Source organism: Danio rerio, chromosome 8 (genome assembly GCF_049306965.1).
Source record: "Danio rerio strain Tuebingen ecotype United States chromosome 8, GRCz12tu, whole genome shotgun sequence".
Classification (NCBI taxonomy): domain Eukaryota; kingdom Metazoa; phylum Chordata; class Actinopteri; order Cypriniformes; family Danionidae; genus Danio; species Danio rerio.
In genome coordinates this window covers 8,841,491-8,858,221 of record NC_133183.1, presented here as the reverse complement: position 1 = coordinate 8,858,221, position 16,731 = coordinate 8,841,491, and the positions used below count along the sequence as shown (strand labels likewise).

Genomic DNA, 16,731 nt, shown 5'->3' with positions numbered 1-16,731 from the left:
CATAATTTTGGAGATATGCAATGAAAAAAGGTACATATTTTTACATATTAGTATATTAAATATTAAAAGTATTCATTTAAATATATTACATTAAAATGATGACTTTTTATTATTGTTTTTACTAAATGAATATATTAAACAAACTAAGTAATATTCAATTGTAATATTTAATTGTGTTTATTTCATTAAGTCACAGTCTTAACAATAGTGAATAATAAATCACACTAGCCCAACAATACTGTCTCTGGTTACTCATTAAACTAGGCAAACATCCAGACTTTGAGAAATTAATCAATATGTGACCCTGGAGCACAAACCAGTCTTATGATGCAATATTATCATTGGCAATGACCCAAAATGCATTGTATGGGTCAAAATCATAGATTCTTCTATTGCAAAAATCATCTGAACATTAGGCAGATCATTTTCTATGAAGATATTTTCTCACGATACTTGAATTTTCAACTTCGTTAAGATCCCTTGAAAAATATCGACATTCGATACTGTCGGGGGAGCAAATTCTCCAACTTTAAAAGTAAGCAAATGAAGTAAAAAGGGAAGATAAAATAAAAACTAAATTAGAGCTATCTCATCTTATATTATTATAATCTCATCATAATAGGGCTGCACAATATATTGTTTCAGCATCGATATCGCAACGTGTGCATCTGCAATAGTCACATCGCAAGATATGCAATGTTGAGCCTGGGTCATAGTTGATTAGGAGGATCTAAAAACTAAAAAAAAATTGTGTCTTATTTCTTGTCCAAATATTGTGATAAGTAGATTGTTTTACTTGATGCTCAAAAATGAAAGTTGTAGGCAGCAATGACATTATTTAGCCAAGAGGTGGCGACAACCAGCCATTAAAAATATGCCACTGAATAATTCTTCAAAAATGATGCCTCCAGCAATGAAACGTGAAGATTTATGAGTGAAAAACAGAATGATTTATTGAAAATGACTAAATATATATGGGTTGTACAAATTGTAATGTTAGATTTCTACATTTAGCTGTATCAGCAACAGTAATAGTAATTTTTTTACAGTACTGAATATTTTACTATTATTTTTAATTCAGCTAATTATTTCTTCATTTTATTTTTAATTAAATTACAGGTTCTAAGTTCTGTTTGTTGAAGCCAAAAGTGTCTTGCAGTGCTGTTTTTGTAATAAATGGAAAGCAAATTACATTTGTCTTCTCCCCTTGAATCGAAAAATGGTCCGATCCGAGACTAAAAGACCATAACGTAAATCCGAACCGTGAGATTTGTGATCTGTTACACCACTATAATATAGTATACATCAATAGAAACTTATTTATCAGCTTTCAGATATAGCTTTGCATACATCTCAATTTCCAAACAAAATGACACTTATGACTGGTTTTGTGGCTCATGGTCACATATGATTGTACATTGGGATTCATTGCGTGCATTTTTTTTTCTTCATTTAATTCTCCAGAAATTAATGCGCTTACTGCCAATCTGGTGGGTGGGGGGCTTGTTCAGGCACAGGCATCGGCACGGATGGCATTGGAGGAGGAAGATACCCGCCTTTCCAAAGAAAACACATCTGTGACAACTAATAGTAATCCATTCATAAGCTTTTGTGCTTTGAACATCAGTCATAGATCAAACTCAAGCTATAACATGTCCATTCCCTTCTTTTATGAAATAACTAGCATTCTTCTTACCGCCTCCGCCGGCCAGCGTTCCTTCATATCCAGGCACTGTGTCGAACATGTTTGCAGGAGGTGCAGAGGCTCCAAAAGTGTTTGCAGCAGGCGAGGCCGACATGGCTGAATGACACACAAAGCAGTTAGGGAAGATTTTTACTGTGGCTTTATTCTTAGATTTGCAGCCATTGATAAACCTCTGTTACATAAAAGTCACCATATGTTTACACACTTTTTTTTGTGGAGTATATCTATTGCACATCTTTCTAAATGTATATTTATTTTTAGGCTGGATTTATTTTTTGTTAGTCAGTCAGTCACTGGCATGTTTTGAAATACAGCTTCATTAAAAGGATTATAAATAACCAGCTATTATTAGTCTTCAGCTGCTTTGCCAAAGGAGCTATACAGTTACAGTACAGCAGTCAAAATAATATACAAGTTGCCCTTCTGTGAATTTGTATTATTTTTCAAAATTAAGTGAGATTTAAGAGATAAAGGACATTCTCAGTTTTTCCTATAATATTTGTTCCTATAGAGAAAGTCTTATTTGTTTTATTCTGGCTGGAATAAAAGCAGTTTTTCAAATTTTTCCCCAACAATTTTAAGGTTGATATTATTAGCCTCTATATTAGACATATTTTTGTAACTGTTATTTATATTATAACTTGCTTAGTTAACATAATAACCTGCAAGTCTTGAAATTGGTCTTTAGGCTGAATACTACACTGTAAAACCCCAAAAGTTAAGGTAACTCAAACCATTTGAGGAAACCGATTGCAGCAAACCATTTAAGTTCTAAAACAAATTCTAATGAGTACTGTGAACTTAATCCATTTGTGTAAATTAAGCAATTTGAGCACAGTAAAACGCAATAAATGAAGAGAATTTCAACAAGTGGAGTACTGTAAAACCCAGTAAGTTAAGACTACTCAAACCGTTTGAGGCAACCGATTGCTACAAACCATTTAAGTTCCAAAACTAATCTATATGAGTACTGTGAACTTACTCCATTTGATTAAATTAAGCAATTTGAGCACAGTAAAACCTAATAAATGAAGAGAATTTAAACAAGTAGAGTACTGTAAAACCCAATAATTAAGACTACTCAAACCTTTTGAGGAAACCGATTGCTACAAACCATTTAAGTTTCAAAACTAATCCTAATGAGTACTGTGAACTTAATCCATTTGAGTAAAGGAAGCAATTTGAGGACAGTAAAACGCAATAAATGAAGAGAACTCAAACCAACCGAGTACTGTAAAACCCAGTAAGTTAAAGCAACTCTAACCATTTGAGGCAACAGATTGCTACAAACCATTCAAAAACTAATCCTATTAAGTACTTTGAACATAATCCATTTGAGTAAACGAAGCAATTTGAGCACAGTAACGCCTCATTCACATGGGGCATCAGCTTTAATGCTTCCCATTCACTTTGAATGGGTGCCGTCAGGCGTTGCTGAACTGCATTGTGGATCCGTTGGCGCCACTTCAGAGGCATTGCTCGCTGCAGAAGTTGGGACTTTCTCAACTTTTCAAGCGCCGCAGAAAGCGTCAGCCAATCAGATTGCTGTATGCAAATACACCAGCTCAGACAGTAGCCGATTGCGGACTAATTTCATTGGCTGACGCTGCTATGACGAACGCGTCAGCCCCAACTTCAGACACGCCCTCTGTCAAGCGTTGACGCTGAAGCCCCGTGTGAATGGGGCGTAAAACCCAATAAATGAAAAGAACTGAAACCAACTGACTACTGTAAGACCCACTATGTTAAGGTAACTCAAACCGTTTGAGGAAACTGATTGCTACAAACCATTTGAGTTAAAAACTAGTCTATACGAGTACTGTGAACTTACTCCATTTGAGTTGAAGTAATGAGGTACTCATTACCTTCAACACTGAGTTCAAAACTCTTTTCAAATGAGTAGAATCATCTTTCAGTATATTTTGAGTTATCTACACTCACTTCATTTGATAAAGCTGACTGTTGGGTTTTACAGTGCATTATCTTGCAAAATGAGTTGACAAATATGTGCTTTCTTCATGGCAAAATAAATAATTTATTAAAAATTATGTTGAAAAATCTCAGCACCTGCAAATACTATTACATTTTCAAATCATTTTGACTTCGGCTGGATGTTGTTATGATAGCAATATATACAGACTTACTTTTAGCTTGTGAAGAAGTGATTATAGTGTGCAGACTCCTGAATTCAGTGCTTTCCTCTTGCTAAAGATTGCGTGCCTTTAATGTATCCGGAATGAGGGAGTCTGCTAGGAATGTGTAGCTTACATCTAAGCACTGCAGCTATTGGTTGGAGCTGAATGGAGGAGGGGACGGGTTACTCTGTATTGTGTGCAGATGTAAACTGAGTAACGCCATTAATTCTGTGAGAAGAGTAGGGGGCTGGGCTGGATCTGCAACAGGAAAAACCGATCGAACAGGAGAACAGGATGATAGTCATTTCCTTTGCTTTTTATTGCTACACATGAGGATATTAGTGTGTGAAGAGTGTGTGTTTTATTTTAATGTGCTTATTTGATGATATATAATTAGTTGTTGTCTTTTTAACTGCTTATATTTGTCTTTTGTTTGCTATATTTACTTAAGCCTAGTGCACACTACATCACTTTAAACATCAGCAGATGGCTGTGCTGTTTACTCTACATGACTTGATTTAGTTTTTTAATCACTGTGGTGTTCACAATACGTGACACAACGTATATGATCTATAGGAGGGGGGTCACACACCACATGATCTGACAACATCTCATTTCCTAACAGCTCAGTCAAGCTACCAAACCACAGCCCATGAAACTCTGAGGCAGGGGTCGTCTGAAATAGCTGAACACTATTGGCTGCTTGTGTGCTGATGACATCACTGACACAGTTTCAAGCTTTTTAAAGGAGCATTTAGAAACATGGTCAGCTGATGCATCAGCGGATCAATCGCTCATCTGCAAGGTCCAAGTGGAGGGATGTGGCTATAACACTAGAACCACAGAGGCAGTCAGAGAGTTTTTCATTTTTGTAATTTAATAACTTTAAAATAAAACTGACATATCTATAACACCCTGACATTTTCTAAATATCTTTGTATTTCTATGTAACATTGTTTTTTTTATTACAAAACAGTAAAGAACTGAGGATTTCTACCTTTAATATTGCTCAAAATGACTGTTACTTTTCGCTGTGATTTTAAATATGCATGCATCTTTTGCCTAGCCACTTCCTGCTAAAATAAACAGAACTTTCTGGTAGCGATAACATAAATTTACTTCATATTTACTTATAAATATGATTTTCATATTTACTTCTACTTTTACTTATATACCTTTCAAAACAGCATACTGTGTTCATCTGTGCCGTGAAATAGCTCAAATGAAAGCGGGGCCCAGATCTTTGCATGTTTTAGTATCTTAACAACATATTTATAGGCTAATACCAAAAAAGAACATATTTTTAGGGTAATGGTGTCATAAAATATTATGACAGACATTCAAAGTTGAGAATCAATTATTGCACGATTCTGGCTAAAATGAGAATCGCAATTTTTTTGTTTAAAATCAAGATCACGGTTTCCTCACGACTCTATTGATGTAAAATAAAGGTTAATATGAGTGGGCTATTATTATTGTTATTTCTCAAACATATGGTAAAGCAGTAGTAATATTATGTGTAGCTCTACTGTTGGTTTAAACGCTACATTTTGTATGTAGCTTGTATGACTTGGAATGGTGGACTTGAACAGACTTTAAATTTGTCCTGGTCCTAATTGCACAGTAAAGTGACGACATCATACAATTATTCATTATTTTGATATTGAATTATTATTCAATTCAGCTTTATTTGTATAGCGCTTTTACAATGTAGATTGTGTCAAAGCAGCTTCACATAAATGGTCATAGTAACTGGAACAGTGTAGTTCAGTTTTTAGTGTTTAAGTTCAGTTCAGTTCAGTTTAGCTCAGTTCAGTGTGATTTAATCATTACTGAGAGTTCAAACACTGAAGAGCAAATTCATCGATGCGTAGCTCTATGTTTATATTATGTTTAAGATATATGTTTGTAATCTGTCATTGACAACATTAGACCATTTTTATTCTACTGGTAAAATGAGACATTTGTCATTATCAGATTCTCTCTTGCATTATATATATTGAAATCAGAATTATTAAACCTCCTTTAAATATTTCCTAAATGATGTTTAACAGAGCAATTTCCATAGTATGTCTGATAATATTTTTCTTCTAGAGAAAGTCCTATTTGTTTTATTTCGGCTAGAATAAAAGCAGTTTTTAAAAACCTTATTAAGTTCAATATTAGCCCCTTTAAGCTATTTTTGATAGTCTACAGAACAAACCATTGTTATAAAGTAACGTGCCTAATTACCCTAACCTGCCTAGTTAACCTAATTAACCTAGTTAAGCCTTTAAATGTCACTTTAAGCTGTATAGAAGTGTCTTGAAAAATTATCTAGTCAAATATTATTTACTGTCATCATGACAAAGAGAAAATAAATCAGATATTAGAAATTAGTTACTAAACTATTATGTTCAGAAATGTGTTAAATAAATCTGCTCTCCATTAAACAGAAATTGGAAGAAAAAATAAACAGAGCTAATAATTCTGACTTCAAAATGTGGCTTTCAAATTTGGATTCCATAGTTTTACCGCCACCTGGTGGAATAAAATAAAAACCAAAAAAGGAGATAGAAAAAAATAACATGAGAAATTATATATTCTGAAAATAAAAACTTAACAATGACTTATGGTTTAATCTTCTAAGTATGAAAAAATACATTAAATAAATTAAATAATTTGCATGCATCTTAAAATTAAGAGGGTTTTCCCTTTAAAGACCATTATGTTGCCTATCAATCTACTCTAAAGCATGTGACCAGAGAGTTAAATATCCTCAAAACCAACTCAAAATATGCATGATTTCACTGTGACTACATCATTTCACTATCGCTACCCTGTTCTCTGTAATTAATGCATGCACTGATTTTATTTTTCACCCCAGAAGTATTTGCTTGTTTGGGGCCATGCAAACAGCTAAAACTGAATGACAAACATGTATAAATGCAATGTAACACTAGTCATGTGAAATCAGAAATGAGCAGCTTAACAGAAGTCAAAGTCAGCCTTTTGTCAAGAAATAGTTGCTTTATTTGTGCCATTCAAACAGTTAAAAGGTGAATGACACAAACACTAGACACAAGACATATAAAGGCAAATTAACACTAATCATGTGACAGCAGAACTGAACAATGGTTAACAGAGGAAACGAGGCAAAGTCAGCATTCCAGTCCAGAACAGCAGAGTCGGTCATCAGTAAACAGACGGGGAGATTTTCCCATTAGTCCATTCACATCATAAATGCATCCAGTGTCCAGGAGCACAGAAAGCAGACAGTATTTACTCTTTCTCCAGCGCTTGTTTCAGGGCGGTCACCACTTCAGCAGGCTCAGGGAACTTGAGTTTGCGTGGAGGACCCTTTTTAATGCCGGACCACAAAACATCCGCTCTTTCTCCGTCCATCAGCGTGATTTCAAAGCTGTTTCTCCGGGGATTGTGCGGGTTTATCATCACTTTGAGTTCAGGGTGCGAATCTGCAAGAGCTTCCCGCACGACGACCGCGTTGCGCCCGTAAACCCGTCAGCTCTTACAATGCTCGATGACCACCCTCAGTCCTGTTTCTTCATCCTTATCCTCAAGCTTTTCTTTCTTGGCATCGTCAAGCTTTTCTTTTTCGTCTGAATCCGCCTTTCGCTTGCGAGCTGACTTGCCTCGAGTCGCCATTGCAGCAGCAACAACACACGTGAGAAGTTTTTCGCGGGGATTGCTGGAAGGGATACAGTTGCAGTCGGAAGTTAACGAGAATTATTGAATTATTAAATCACACATCGATTGTACCTTATTAACGTTTACCCCCCAACACTCACATTAATGTAAAACAGTAATTACACCTGGTTTTATTAAATTAGCCATCAAATTGTATTTTTTTAAAGCATAACCCTAACAGTGACGTAATTTATTATTGTAGCGTCACAGTAATGACGCGAGTATCCGCAGCTGTATCCCATCTAGATTATTTACAACATATCGGTATATTATTAAAAAAACTGAAAAGGAACACAATGTTTGCAGTTTTACCTCACAGAATAAAATGTTTTATATTACAATACTAGAATTTTTTTAAAAGTGTCCCAGCACACTTTAATTTCATACAAACATCTGGTTTATTAGACTGAACATATGCAACTATCTTAACATTTTGATTTGAGGCCTGTAATAATAAAAAAATTATAGTATATAATGCGTCCTTACATCAGCAAGACTGAAAGGAATTGATTGAATCCTGACATGCAGTTTTACATGTGTTCAACGCCTCTGATCCTCCGGGCGAGTTGTATGTCACGTGGGAACAACGTCACTCTCTTGGCGTGAATGGCACAGAGGTTGGCATCAGAAAACAGACGAACCATGAACGCCTCTGCAGCCTCCTGTAGAGCCATTAAAGCATATCCTTGCCACATCATGTGCTCTCGGCTGAACATCTGACACACCTCCCGCACCAGTCGTGAAAACGGAGCCTTGCGCAGCAGAAGACCGGTCGACTTCTGATACTTGCGTATCTCCATGAGTGCTCGGGTGCCAGGGCGAAATTTGTGTTTCTTGCGCGGCGATGATCCGGATGGTCCGCTGTGGCGGCGGGTTCTTGACCCTGCCGGCGGTGGTAGTGATGCAGGGGGAGATCTGCGTCTGGGCGTCGATGGCTTTCGCTTGTGTGCCGATGTATGGCGAGGCATGTCCACGGAATGTCAGATCAGATGTACAAGATGTTGTCGTTTTTGAGTACCCCGCCGTGCAAAATTTCAAACTGCGCTCTCTTCTTCTTCTTTTTCCCCATGAGTTTTATTGGTGGTTTGTATACAACTTTTAGGTGCATTGCCGCCACCTGCTGGTTAGGAGTGTGTGCCATGATTGCACCTACCTAAAAACCTTTCTATACAACTTCTAATTAAATGAATTTATTCATTAATTTTACTTCAGCTTAGTCCCTTTATTCATCAGGGGTCGCCACAGCGGAAGGAACCGCCAACCTATACAGCATACAGGGTTCAACTCTAAGGATTTTTTATACGGGTCCGATCGGGCCATTGGTTGAGATTTTTACTTGCCCTGCCAAAATTTTCACTGGCCCCACCAAAAAAAACAAACAAAAAAAATTAATAGCTACTTCCTAGCCACATATTTTAAGTAATGGCAACATAAGGCCTGTGAATCTAGAATTTAAACATTTTAAATATGTTAATAAATGTATAATGAGCAAAATTCAAGATTTTATGCAAATGAAAGAGCAGTATGAAAAATGTGCTGGTGTTTTAATGCAATTCTAAATAATTTTTTATAAAAATGGCTTGCCAAACTGAACACTGTTATTTTTTTTTTTTTTTTTTCAGTTTCTTAATTTTGTTCCCATGTAATTGTCTGCCTCTAAGACTTTAGAAACAGACGTTTTCTTTTAGCCTTATTGTTTAATTTTGCCAACATGTTGCCATCTTTTCGCTGTACTGGTTGTTACCACGTTACAAAAAAAAAAAAAAACGTGCTCAACGTACTGTCCCAAGTGTCTTTTACACTGGCCCCAGGCCACCGGGCAGTCCTTATGGGGTATATGCCGAAGCATGCTAATAGGACTTTTAATTTGCCATTAACCTGGGTTAAGCGCTCCTGGCAAATTGAATGCCAATGCAAAATCCGGTGCGTTTAAGGTCTGTTTTCTTTAAAAATCAGCGATCTCCACTAGCTGAGTGATATCCGATTTAAAGTGGGTCTCAGATTGTACAAGAAGCACTGCATTAAATTACATTTCCCCTGCCATATCTTTATAATATGAGCATTTATTTTACCCCAGTATATTCAATGGAGCTTCTGCGTTAGCCTGCCGATTCTGACGGGCGCGTGCGAGTAAATGTCTTTTTGTCTCGTTTTACGCTTGAGCAAGTAAATAATGCTAAAGTTTATTTAAATGAATGTATTTTAATGACATTATAACATCGATGCTGTATAAGGAACCGTATAATATGAGAAAAAATTCACAATAACTGGTCACCGGACATGTATCAGCATGGGAACAGCACTAGCTCGGCATATACCCTATTGTTGAGCCCTGGCACATGTTTTACACAGTGGATGCCAGTCCATACACACACACATTATGGCCAATTTAGTTTATTCAATTCACTTAAAGCGCATGTCTGTGGACTGTGGAGGAAACCAGAGCACCCAGAGGAAACCCACACTAACAAGAAGAGAACATGCAAACTCCGCACAGAAATGCCAACTGACCCAGCCAGGACTCAAACCAGCGACCTTCTTGGTGTTTGGCAACAGTGCTAACCACTGAGCCATGTCAGAAATATAAGGTACAAAGATGTCACTGTTGTGGTGCTATCATATACACTCTCAGAAATAAAGGTACGCGAGATGCCACTGGGGTAGCACCTTTTCAAATTAGTACATATTTGTACTTAAAGGGCATATATTGGTATCTCAAAGGTGTATATTAGTACCTAAACTTTTGAAGAGGTACACTTTTGTACTTTTTAGGTACTAATATGTACCCTCAAGGTTTTAATAAGGACCCTTTAAGTACAAAAATGTATCTTTCGAAAAGGTACCACGACTAGTGACAACTCGCGTACCTTTATTTCTGAGAGTCTAATAGAAGCGGGGTAAACAAGTTAATACAGATTTAATCAAATTAATCCCTTGCTTTATAAATCTCATGATTTTAAGGCCTCAGTTTATGGGACTACAGTAGATCGTTATTAAAGACATTACTCTGGGATACTGTTTTCAAAACTTTTGATCTGTTAATAAAATCTTTTCATTTAATGTATTTAAATAGTTACTAACAAGGTCTGCACTTTCGTTCTCAAAATATACTGCAGATTTTATAAAGACACAAGTAATTTATGGAAAATTGAGCAATGGATTAACCTAATTACATATAAAACATGCATTTGAACTATTTTAGCAAGTATCTTAATCCAAGTAAAACTGTAATCTTAAAATTTAGTAGCCGGGTAAATATCATGCATAATATTTTAAAAGTGCACTTTAGATTTTAGCGAAAAGGGGAAATCGAGGATATTTGCATCTTCTGAACTTTTTCCTTTTTATCAAATGTTTAATTTTTCTGTACATTCTGTACGCTCACTGGCCACTTTATTAGGTACACCTGTCCAACTGCTCGTTACGCAAATTTCTAATCAGCCAATCACGTGGCAGTAACATGGTCAAGACGATCTGCTGCAGTTCAAACCGAGCATCACAATGGGGAAGAAAGGTGGTTTAAGAGATTTTGAATATGGCACGGTGGTTAGCCAAGAACAGGGAACTGAGGCTACAATTCACACAGGCTCACTAAAATTAGACAATAGAAGATTGAAAAAACGTTGCCTTATTTGATAAGTCTCGATTTCTGCTGCAACATTCGGATGGTAGAGTAAGAATTTGGCATTAACAACATGAAAGCATGGATCCATCCTGCCTTGTATCAACGGTTCAGGCTGGTGGTGGTGGTGTAATGGTGTGGGGATATTTTCTTGGCACATTGCATCAACGCCACAGCCTACCTGAGTATTGTTGTTGACCATGTTCATCCCTTCATGACCACAGTGTACCCATCTTCTGATGGCTACTTCCAGCAGGATAATACACCATGTCATAAAGCATGAATCATCTCAGACTGGTTTCTTGAACATGACAATGAGTTCACTGTATTCGAATGGCCTCCAGAACTCAATCCAATAGAGCATTTTTGGGATGTGGTGGAACAGGAGATTTCGCATCATGGATGTGCAGCCTACAAATTTTCAACAACTGTGTGACGCTATCAAAATCTCTCAGAAATATTTCCAGTACCATATTGGATCTATGCCATGCAAGATTAAGGCAGTTCTGAAGGCAAATGGGGGTCCAAGGTGTACCTAATAATGTGGCCGGTGAGTATGTATGCATATATATGGAAGCAGAATGTGAACGTGGGTAAAAAAGCAATCTCTTATACACTCTCAAAAATAAAGGTACAGGAGCTGTCACTGGGGCAGTACCTTTTCAAAAAGTACTTATTTGTTCCTGAAGGGTCCATAATGGTATCTCAAAGTTACTTTTTAGGTACATCTGGCCACTATAATGCATCTTTGAGGGACCACTGTGGACTCTCTGGGTACAAATATGTACTTTTTGGAAAAGGTACTGCCCCAATGACAGCTTCTGTACCTTAATTTCTGAGAGTGTATGACCGATAGCAGTCCTGGACAATTCATTATAATAGTCCTTTCAATACCTACTGTGTAACTTAGTTATGGTACAATTAAATATCTTGGAAATGTCTATATATTATAAAAATCTATTAGCCATACAGCGTAGGCCTAAGTAAAAAAAAAAAAAAAACATTCTGAATAAACTGAATCTAATATTTTTCTAATTCACAAGTTAAAATGAATTACAATCAGAAATCACTGCAGAAAATCTGTTTTTCTTCTCAAAATAGTGCATACTTTTAGGACAAAGTACAATAACAAATTATTTACATATTAAGCCTACTACTCGCTATAAAGTACAACAAAATGTCTTAAATGTATATGTGGCTCTTTTGAAAAGAGAAAATAGAGGACAACAATGAAGTGTTAAAATCTGCCAAACTGCGAAATTCACAGCAAACTCCTACCTGCTGCTGGTGGTAATCCATAAACCTGGTTAATTGCGCCGTAATGCGCCCCATAGTCACTACAGAGAAGGGTTAATTTAGTCAGTTTATGCGCATTATATAGCAAAAACACTGTATTAATAATAAAGAAGATCTAAAATCTTACCTGACGATCGGTCTCTCCATTTTTGGGATATGAAGTGAGAGTTCCTGATTTACTCAACAACAGCTTCCTCTTGCTTTACTCATCATGTGATCTTAGTTTGCAAATGATTGCCGTTATAAAGACGTAACAGGTCAACAATAGGCTATTGCTCATTCTGCACAGTCGGTCATTGTATATAAGGGAAGTTGCTGCATGGTCAATAACGTACTTTCGGTTTAGCTCAGTGTGTGTGTGTGTGTGTGTGTGGACGTCAAATGACAGCATTTAAAGCAAAATGCTGACGAGAATGAAGGGGGGGGGGTATTTTCAAACTATATATATTTATTTGTTTGTACTGGGAAACGCTTTAAAATCGCAAATCCTTTTTTTGGCAGTTCTCATTTCTTGCATTATTATTTTTTTTTATTAATATGTCCGCTTAGGGGCGCCGTAGTTACACTAGATTGACGGGAAATACATGAACCCTCACACAAAATAAACTCCTCCAGATTGAAGGCGAAAATAAGAAATTAGGGGGAAAATGAGGTTTACAGTATGTTAGGAGTTGCTTTTTACAAATCCAGAGGAGAGTGGGGACAGTTGCAACACTTTTTGCATTTCCTTCAGTTTCTTCAGTGTTTTTTTTTTTTTTTTGCTTGTTTTTTTACAAAACCCCCAAATTTTAATATAATAAACCAAACCACATTGCTATAATATGTGTACATATGATAATATATGCAGAATTTAAACTTTAACAGAAAAAGTCAAACATTGCAACCCCAACCCGAGCACGGGGACGGTTGTGACATTCATTAAAATGTAATAATATAAAAATATCTAAAACATCAGGCTGGATTTTATTTGTATTTTTAGGTGAACAGACTAAATGTAAATTGGATTAATTGATAAATGGGTTAAATTGGCAATATAAATGCAGACTATCAAAAGAATGAGCAACAACCAATTATCAGGCCCCCCAAAAAACTGTAAACAGTACTACAATTCTTAAGTAGAAAATGATTAATGAAGCATGAATGTAAAAGGTAACAAAAAAGTCCTTGATGGAGTCAAAATGACATCCATCAAGGAAATGTATCAACAGTTTTGTCTGTCTAGGGCAGGGGTCACCAATCTCGGTCCTGGAGGGCCGGTGTCCCTGCAGGGTTTAACTCCAACTTGCCTCAACACACCTGCCTGGTTGTTTCAAGTATACCTTGATTAGCTTGTTCAGGTGTGTTTGATTAGGGTTGGAGCGAAAATCTGGAGGACACTGGTCCTTCAGGAACAAGTTTGGTGACCCCTGGTCTAGGGCAAATAGCATTCTAAGAGATCCAACCAATCCTGGCCATAGTTTGCTCACGCTTATGCCATCAGGCAGTCGTTACAGAAGAGTGAGGAGCAAATCAGTGCAGTTTCATGATGGTTTTTATCCTGTCATTATAAGACTTTTAAATAATACTGTATCTTAAATTCTATTGAATAGCTAGTATGTAATAATAAATAAATACATGGTTAAATCAGCACAAAACTTTATTATTATTACTATTATAACAAACTGTGCGATAAGTTATTTGAGATTTTGAGTATTAATTTATTCCTTTCTGTGATTTTACTTTTTTATTTTTAAATTAGGTTATATTTTAAATAAATACAGTTGAAGTCAGAATTATTAACCCCTAATGAATTATTCGCCCCCCTGTTAATTTATTTCCCCAATTTCTGTTTAACAGAGAGATTTTTTTCAACACATTTCTAAACATAATAGTTTTAATAACTCATTTATAAAAACTGACTTATTTTAACTTTGTTATGATGACAGTAAATAATATTTGTACACTTGTATTTGACACTTCTGTACAGCTTAAAGTGACATTTAAAGGCTTAACTAGGTTATAGGTTAACTAGGTTAGGGTTACCAGAAATAACCAGGTTAGGGTTAGGCAAGATATTGTATAACGATGGTTTGTTCTGTAGACTATCGAAAAAACATTTAGCTTAAAGGGGCTAATAATTTTGATCTTAAAATGGTGTTTAAAAATTAAAAACTGCTTTTATTCTAGCCGAAACTAAACAAATTAGACTTTCTCAAGAAGAAAAAATATTATCAGACATACTGTAAAAATTTCCTTGCTCTGTTAAACATCATTTAAGAAATATTAAAAAAAAAGAAAAAAAATTAAAAGGGGGACTAATAATTCTGACTTCAACTGTATATTTTTATATATATTTTTAAATTATAAAAGCTTATTTATTTTGTTAGGTTTTATGTTTAATGGTTTTATGTTCTTGTTGGGTCTGATGCAACATAATTTCGTTCTGCATTACAATTTATTGTGATGTTTCGAATGACAAAAATAAAGGAAACTGAACTGAAACAAACAAACAAAAAAATGTCATGCAAGCCATTGTTTACTGTTCATTTTTAACTGTAGATGTATAGTTGCATCATGACAGCCTGACCTAACTTACAAAATACTAACTAACTAACTAGATGGATGGATATATGGATATATAGATATATTTACCTTTGGTTTAAACCACCAAAAATACCTTCCTCGTTGTTAGAATAATCAGAATATATTATTATTATTATTATTTTATACATTTATATACTAAAAATTTTAAGTATAAATATCGAAACATTCACAAATCAAGACATATTCATACAAATTAATGTGAAGCAAAAGGATTTAAATTATTAAGCCATTATCTGTCAGTATAAAATTACTTTACAATTACTTTTTTATGCTATAAAATATAATTATTCATTAAAGTATTTATTTTTAATATAATTATAAAGATTATTATTCTTAAGCCACGGACATAACAAAAGCGGGAGACAATTTTCCCAAAATATTTTGTTGATTTTTAGTTTTTACATTTTCAAAGCATTTTCCCAATTCATGTGTCAAAATAAGAATTGTCACCAAAAAGAATTCCAGTTGCTGAGAAATAGAGAAAGTTGTGGCCAAATTAAGACTTAATACCAGTGCTTGAGCTTCATTTGAAGTCTGTCGGTAGCCCTGACTGCCTGTCTGATTTTTGTCGAATGGCTGATGTGTAACAACATTTGATAGAGGTGGCTGCCTCATAATTCTCTATACAGGAATAACCCTGCATGTCTGCTCTATTATATTTTATTATGTATGTACCAAGGTATTTAAACATCCCAAATAAAACCTTGTAGTTGTTTCTCTCCTGTGGTTCAGGCAGTCTGTGCCTCAGTAGCAGGCCGCTTCAGTCCATCTGTCTCATCTGTAGGCAGCCAACAAACACACTCGCACCCCAACAGTGTTTCCAGCCCTGCCCACTATATTTATCTGGATCCGTTATTAAGTCATACCCAGATTTTCATGACATGACTTTGCGGAGAGTGAAATAAGACGCGTCGTGTTTCTGCAAAAAGCCTCAGTAAGCCACAGTATGTCACGCAGGGATTGAACTGAAAACTGCTCCAGGATGGAAATAAGAGGAAGAGGCATCTCTGGTAGTTTTGTGTTTGAGAAGTAGGACAAGAAGAAGCATGTGGCGTGTTAGTTGTTCGGTCAATCCTAAACTGCTCCCCGATGGGGTCTCCTCTACGCGAGGGGCCTTGAAGAAAGCACTGGCTGGAGGAGTCAAAGGGAAACGCAGGATGTTTTCCTTTTCTCTGCGATGTCGGATTGGAGTTATTAGAGGAAGAGTTAAAGGTAAGACTGGTGTGTGTGTGTGTTTGTGTGTGTTGATGATGTTTGTATGGGTAAACAGTGATGATTAGTTCAGAAGATGCTTTCATATTAATATTGGGCTGGACGATACACAAAAAATGCCGCATGCTTGTTCAAACTACTTATTTTAAAGGACTTGAAACTAGGGTCACACAATATATCGTTTCAGCATCGATATCGAGATGTATGCATTAAAACAGTCACATCGCTTACATATGCAATGTTGAGTTAGGATTATATTTGAGCAAAAGTCACAGTACAGAAAAAAAGGTTTGTGAAGTCACCACGAACGGAGTAAAATGTTATAGTTTGCATGTTTTTAAAGAGCCCCTATTATACATGAAATAGGGTCATATTTTGGTTGTAAGGGTCTCCAACAACAGTCTAATATGCATGTAAGGTCAAAAACACTTTCATGGTCTTATAATCTGCATTTATTTTTACCTAATTATCCCAGCAACTCCCGTATGAAT

At 35.9% G+C, this 16,731-nt stretch overlaps 4 protein-coding genes across 8 annotated transcripts in view; 1 reads left to right on the top strand and 3 right to left on the bottom strand.

Moving 5' to 3' along the window:
- The window catches only part of ssuh2rs1 (ssu-2 homolog, related sequence 1), a 37,750-nt gene extending 25,090 nt beyond the window's left edge, over positions 1–12,660 (bottom strand). The window contains exons 1-4 of one of the 2 annotated variants that reach the window (XM_005166701.6): positions 12,573–12,660; positions 12,428–12,486; positions 1,697–1,801; positions 1,481–1,556 (exon numbers count right to left, since the gene is read on the bottom strand). In XM_005166701.6, coding sequence (XP_005166758.1) covers positions 1,481–1,556; positions 1,697–1,801; positions 12,428–12,486; positions 12,573–12,592 — 260 coding nt within the window. In that variant the 5' untranslated portion in view covers positions 12,593–12,660. 2 annotated transcript variants of the gene reach the window in all.
- selenoh (selenoprotein H) lies at positions 6,830–7,642 on the bottom strand. Its single transcript, NM_178133.3, has one exon. The coding sequence runs from the start codon at positions 7,483–7,485 to the stop codon at positions 7,102–7,104; it is 384 nt and encodes a 127-aa protein (NP_835234.2). The 5' UTR covers positions 7,486–7,642; the 3' UTR covers positions 6,830–7,101.
- cenpa (histone H3-like centromeric protein A) lies at positions 6,830–8,593 on the bottom strand. The gene has a single exon (NM_001164240.2). It carries the CDS (start codon positions 8,493–8,495, stop codon positions 8,058–8,060), a length of 438 nt encoding a protein of 145 aa, NP_001157712.1. The 5' UTR covers positions 8,496–8,593; the 3' UTR covers positions 6,830–8,057.
- A 3,218-nt stretch (positions 12,661–15,878) lies between the features above and the next one.
- grip2a (glutamate receptor interacting protein 2a) overlaps positions 15,879–16,731 on the top strand; it is a 100,781-nt gene continuing 99,928 nt past the window's right edge. For 3 of the 4 annotated variants that reach the window (XR_012383798.1, XR_012383799.1, XR_012383792.1), the window contains exon 1: positions 15,897–16,240. Coding sequence is in view for 1 of the 4 variants with exons in the window: in NM_001430888.1 (NP_001417817.1) it covers positions 16,075–16,240 (166 nt within the window). In the remaining 3 variants the exon portion in view is untranslated. Of the gene's footprint in view, positions 16,241–16,731 lie in introns of all 4 variants that reach the window. The other variant, NM_001430888.1, reaches the window with a different exon arrangement.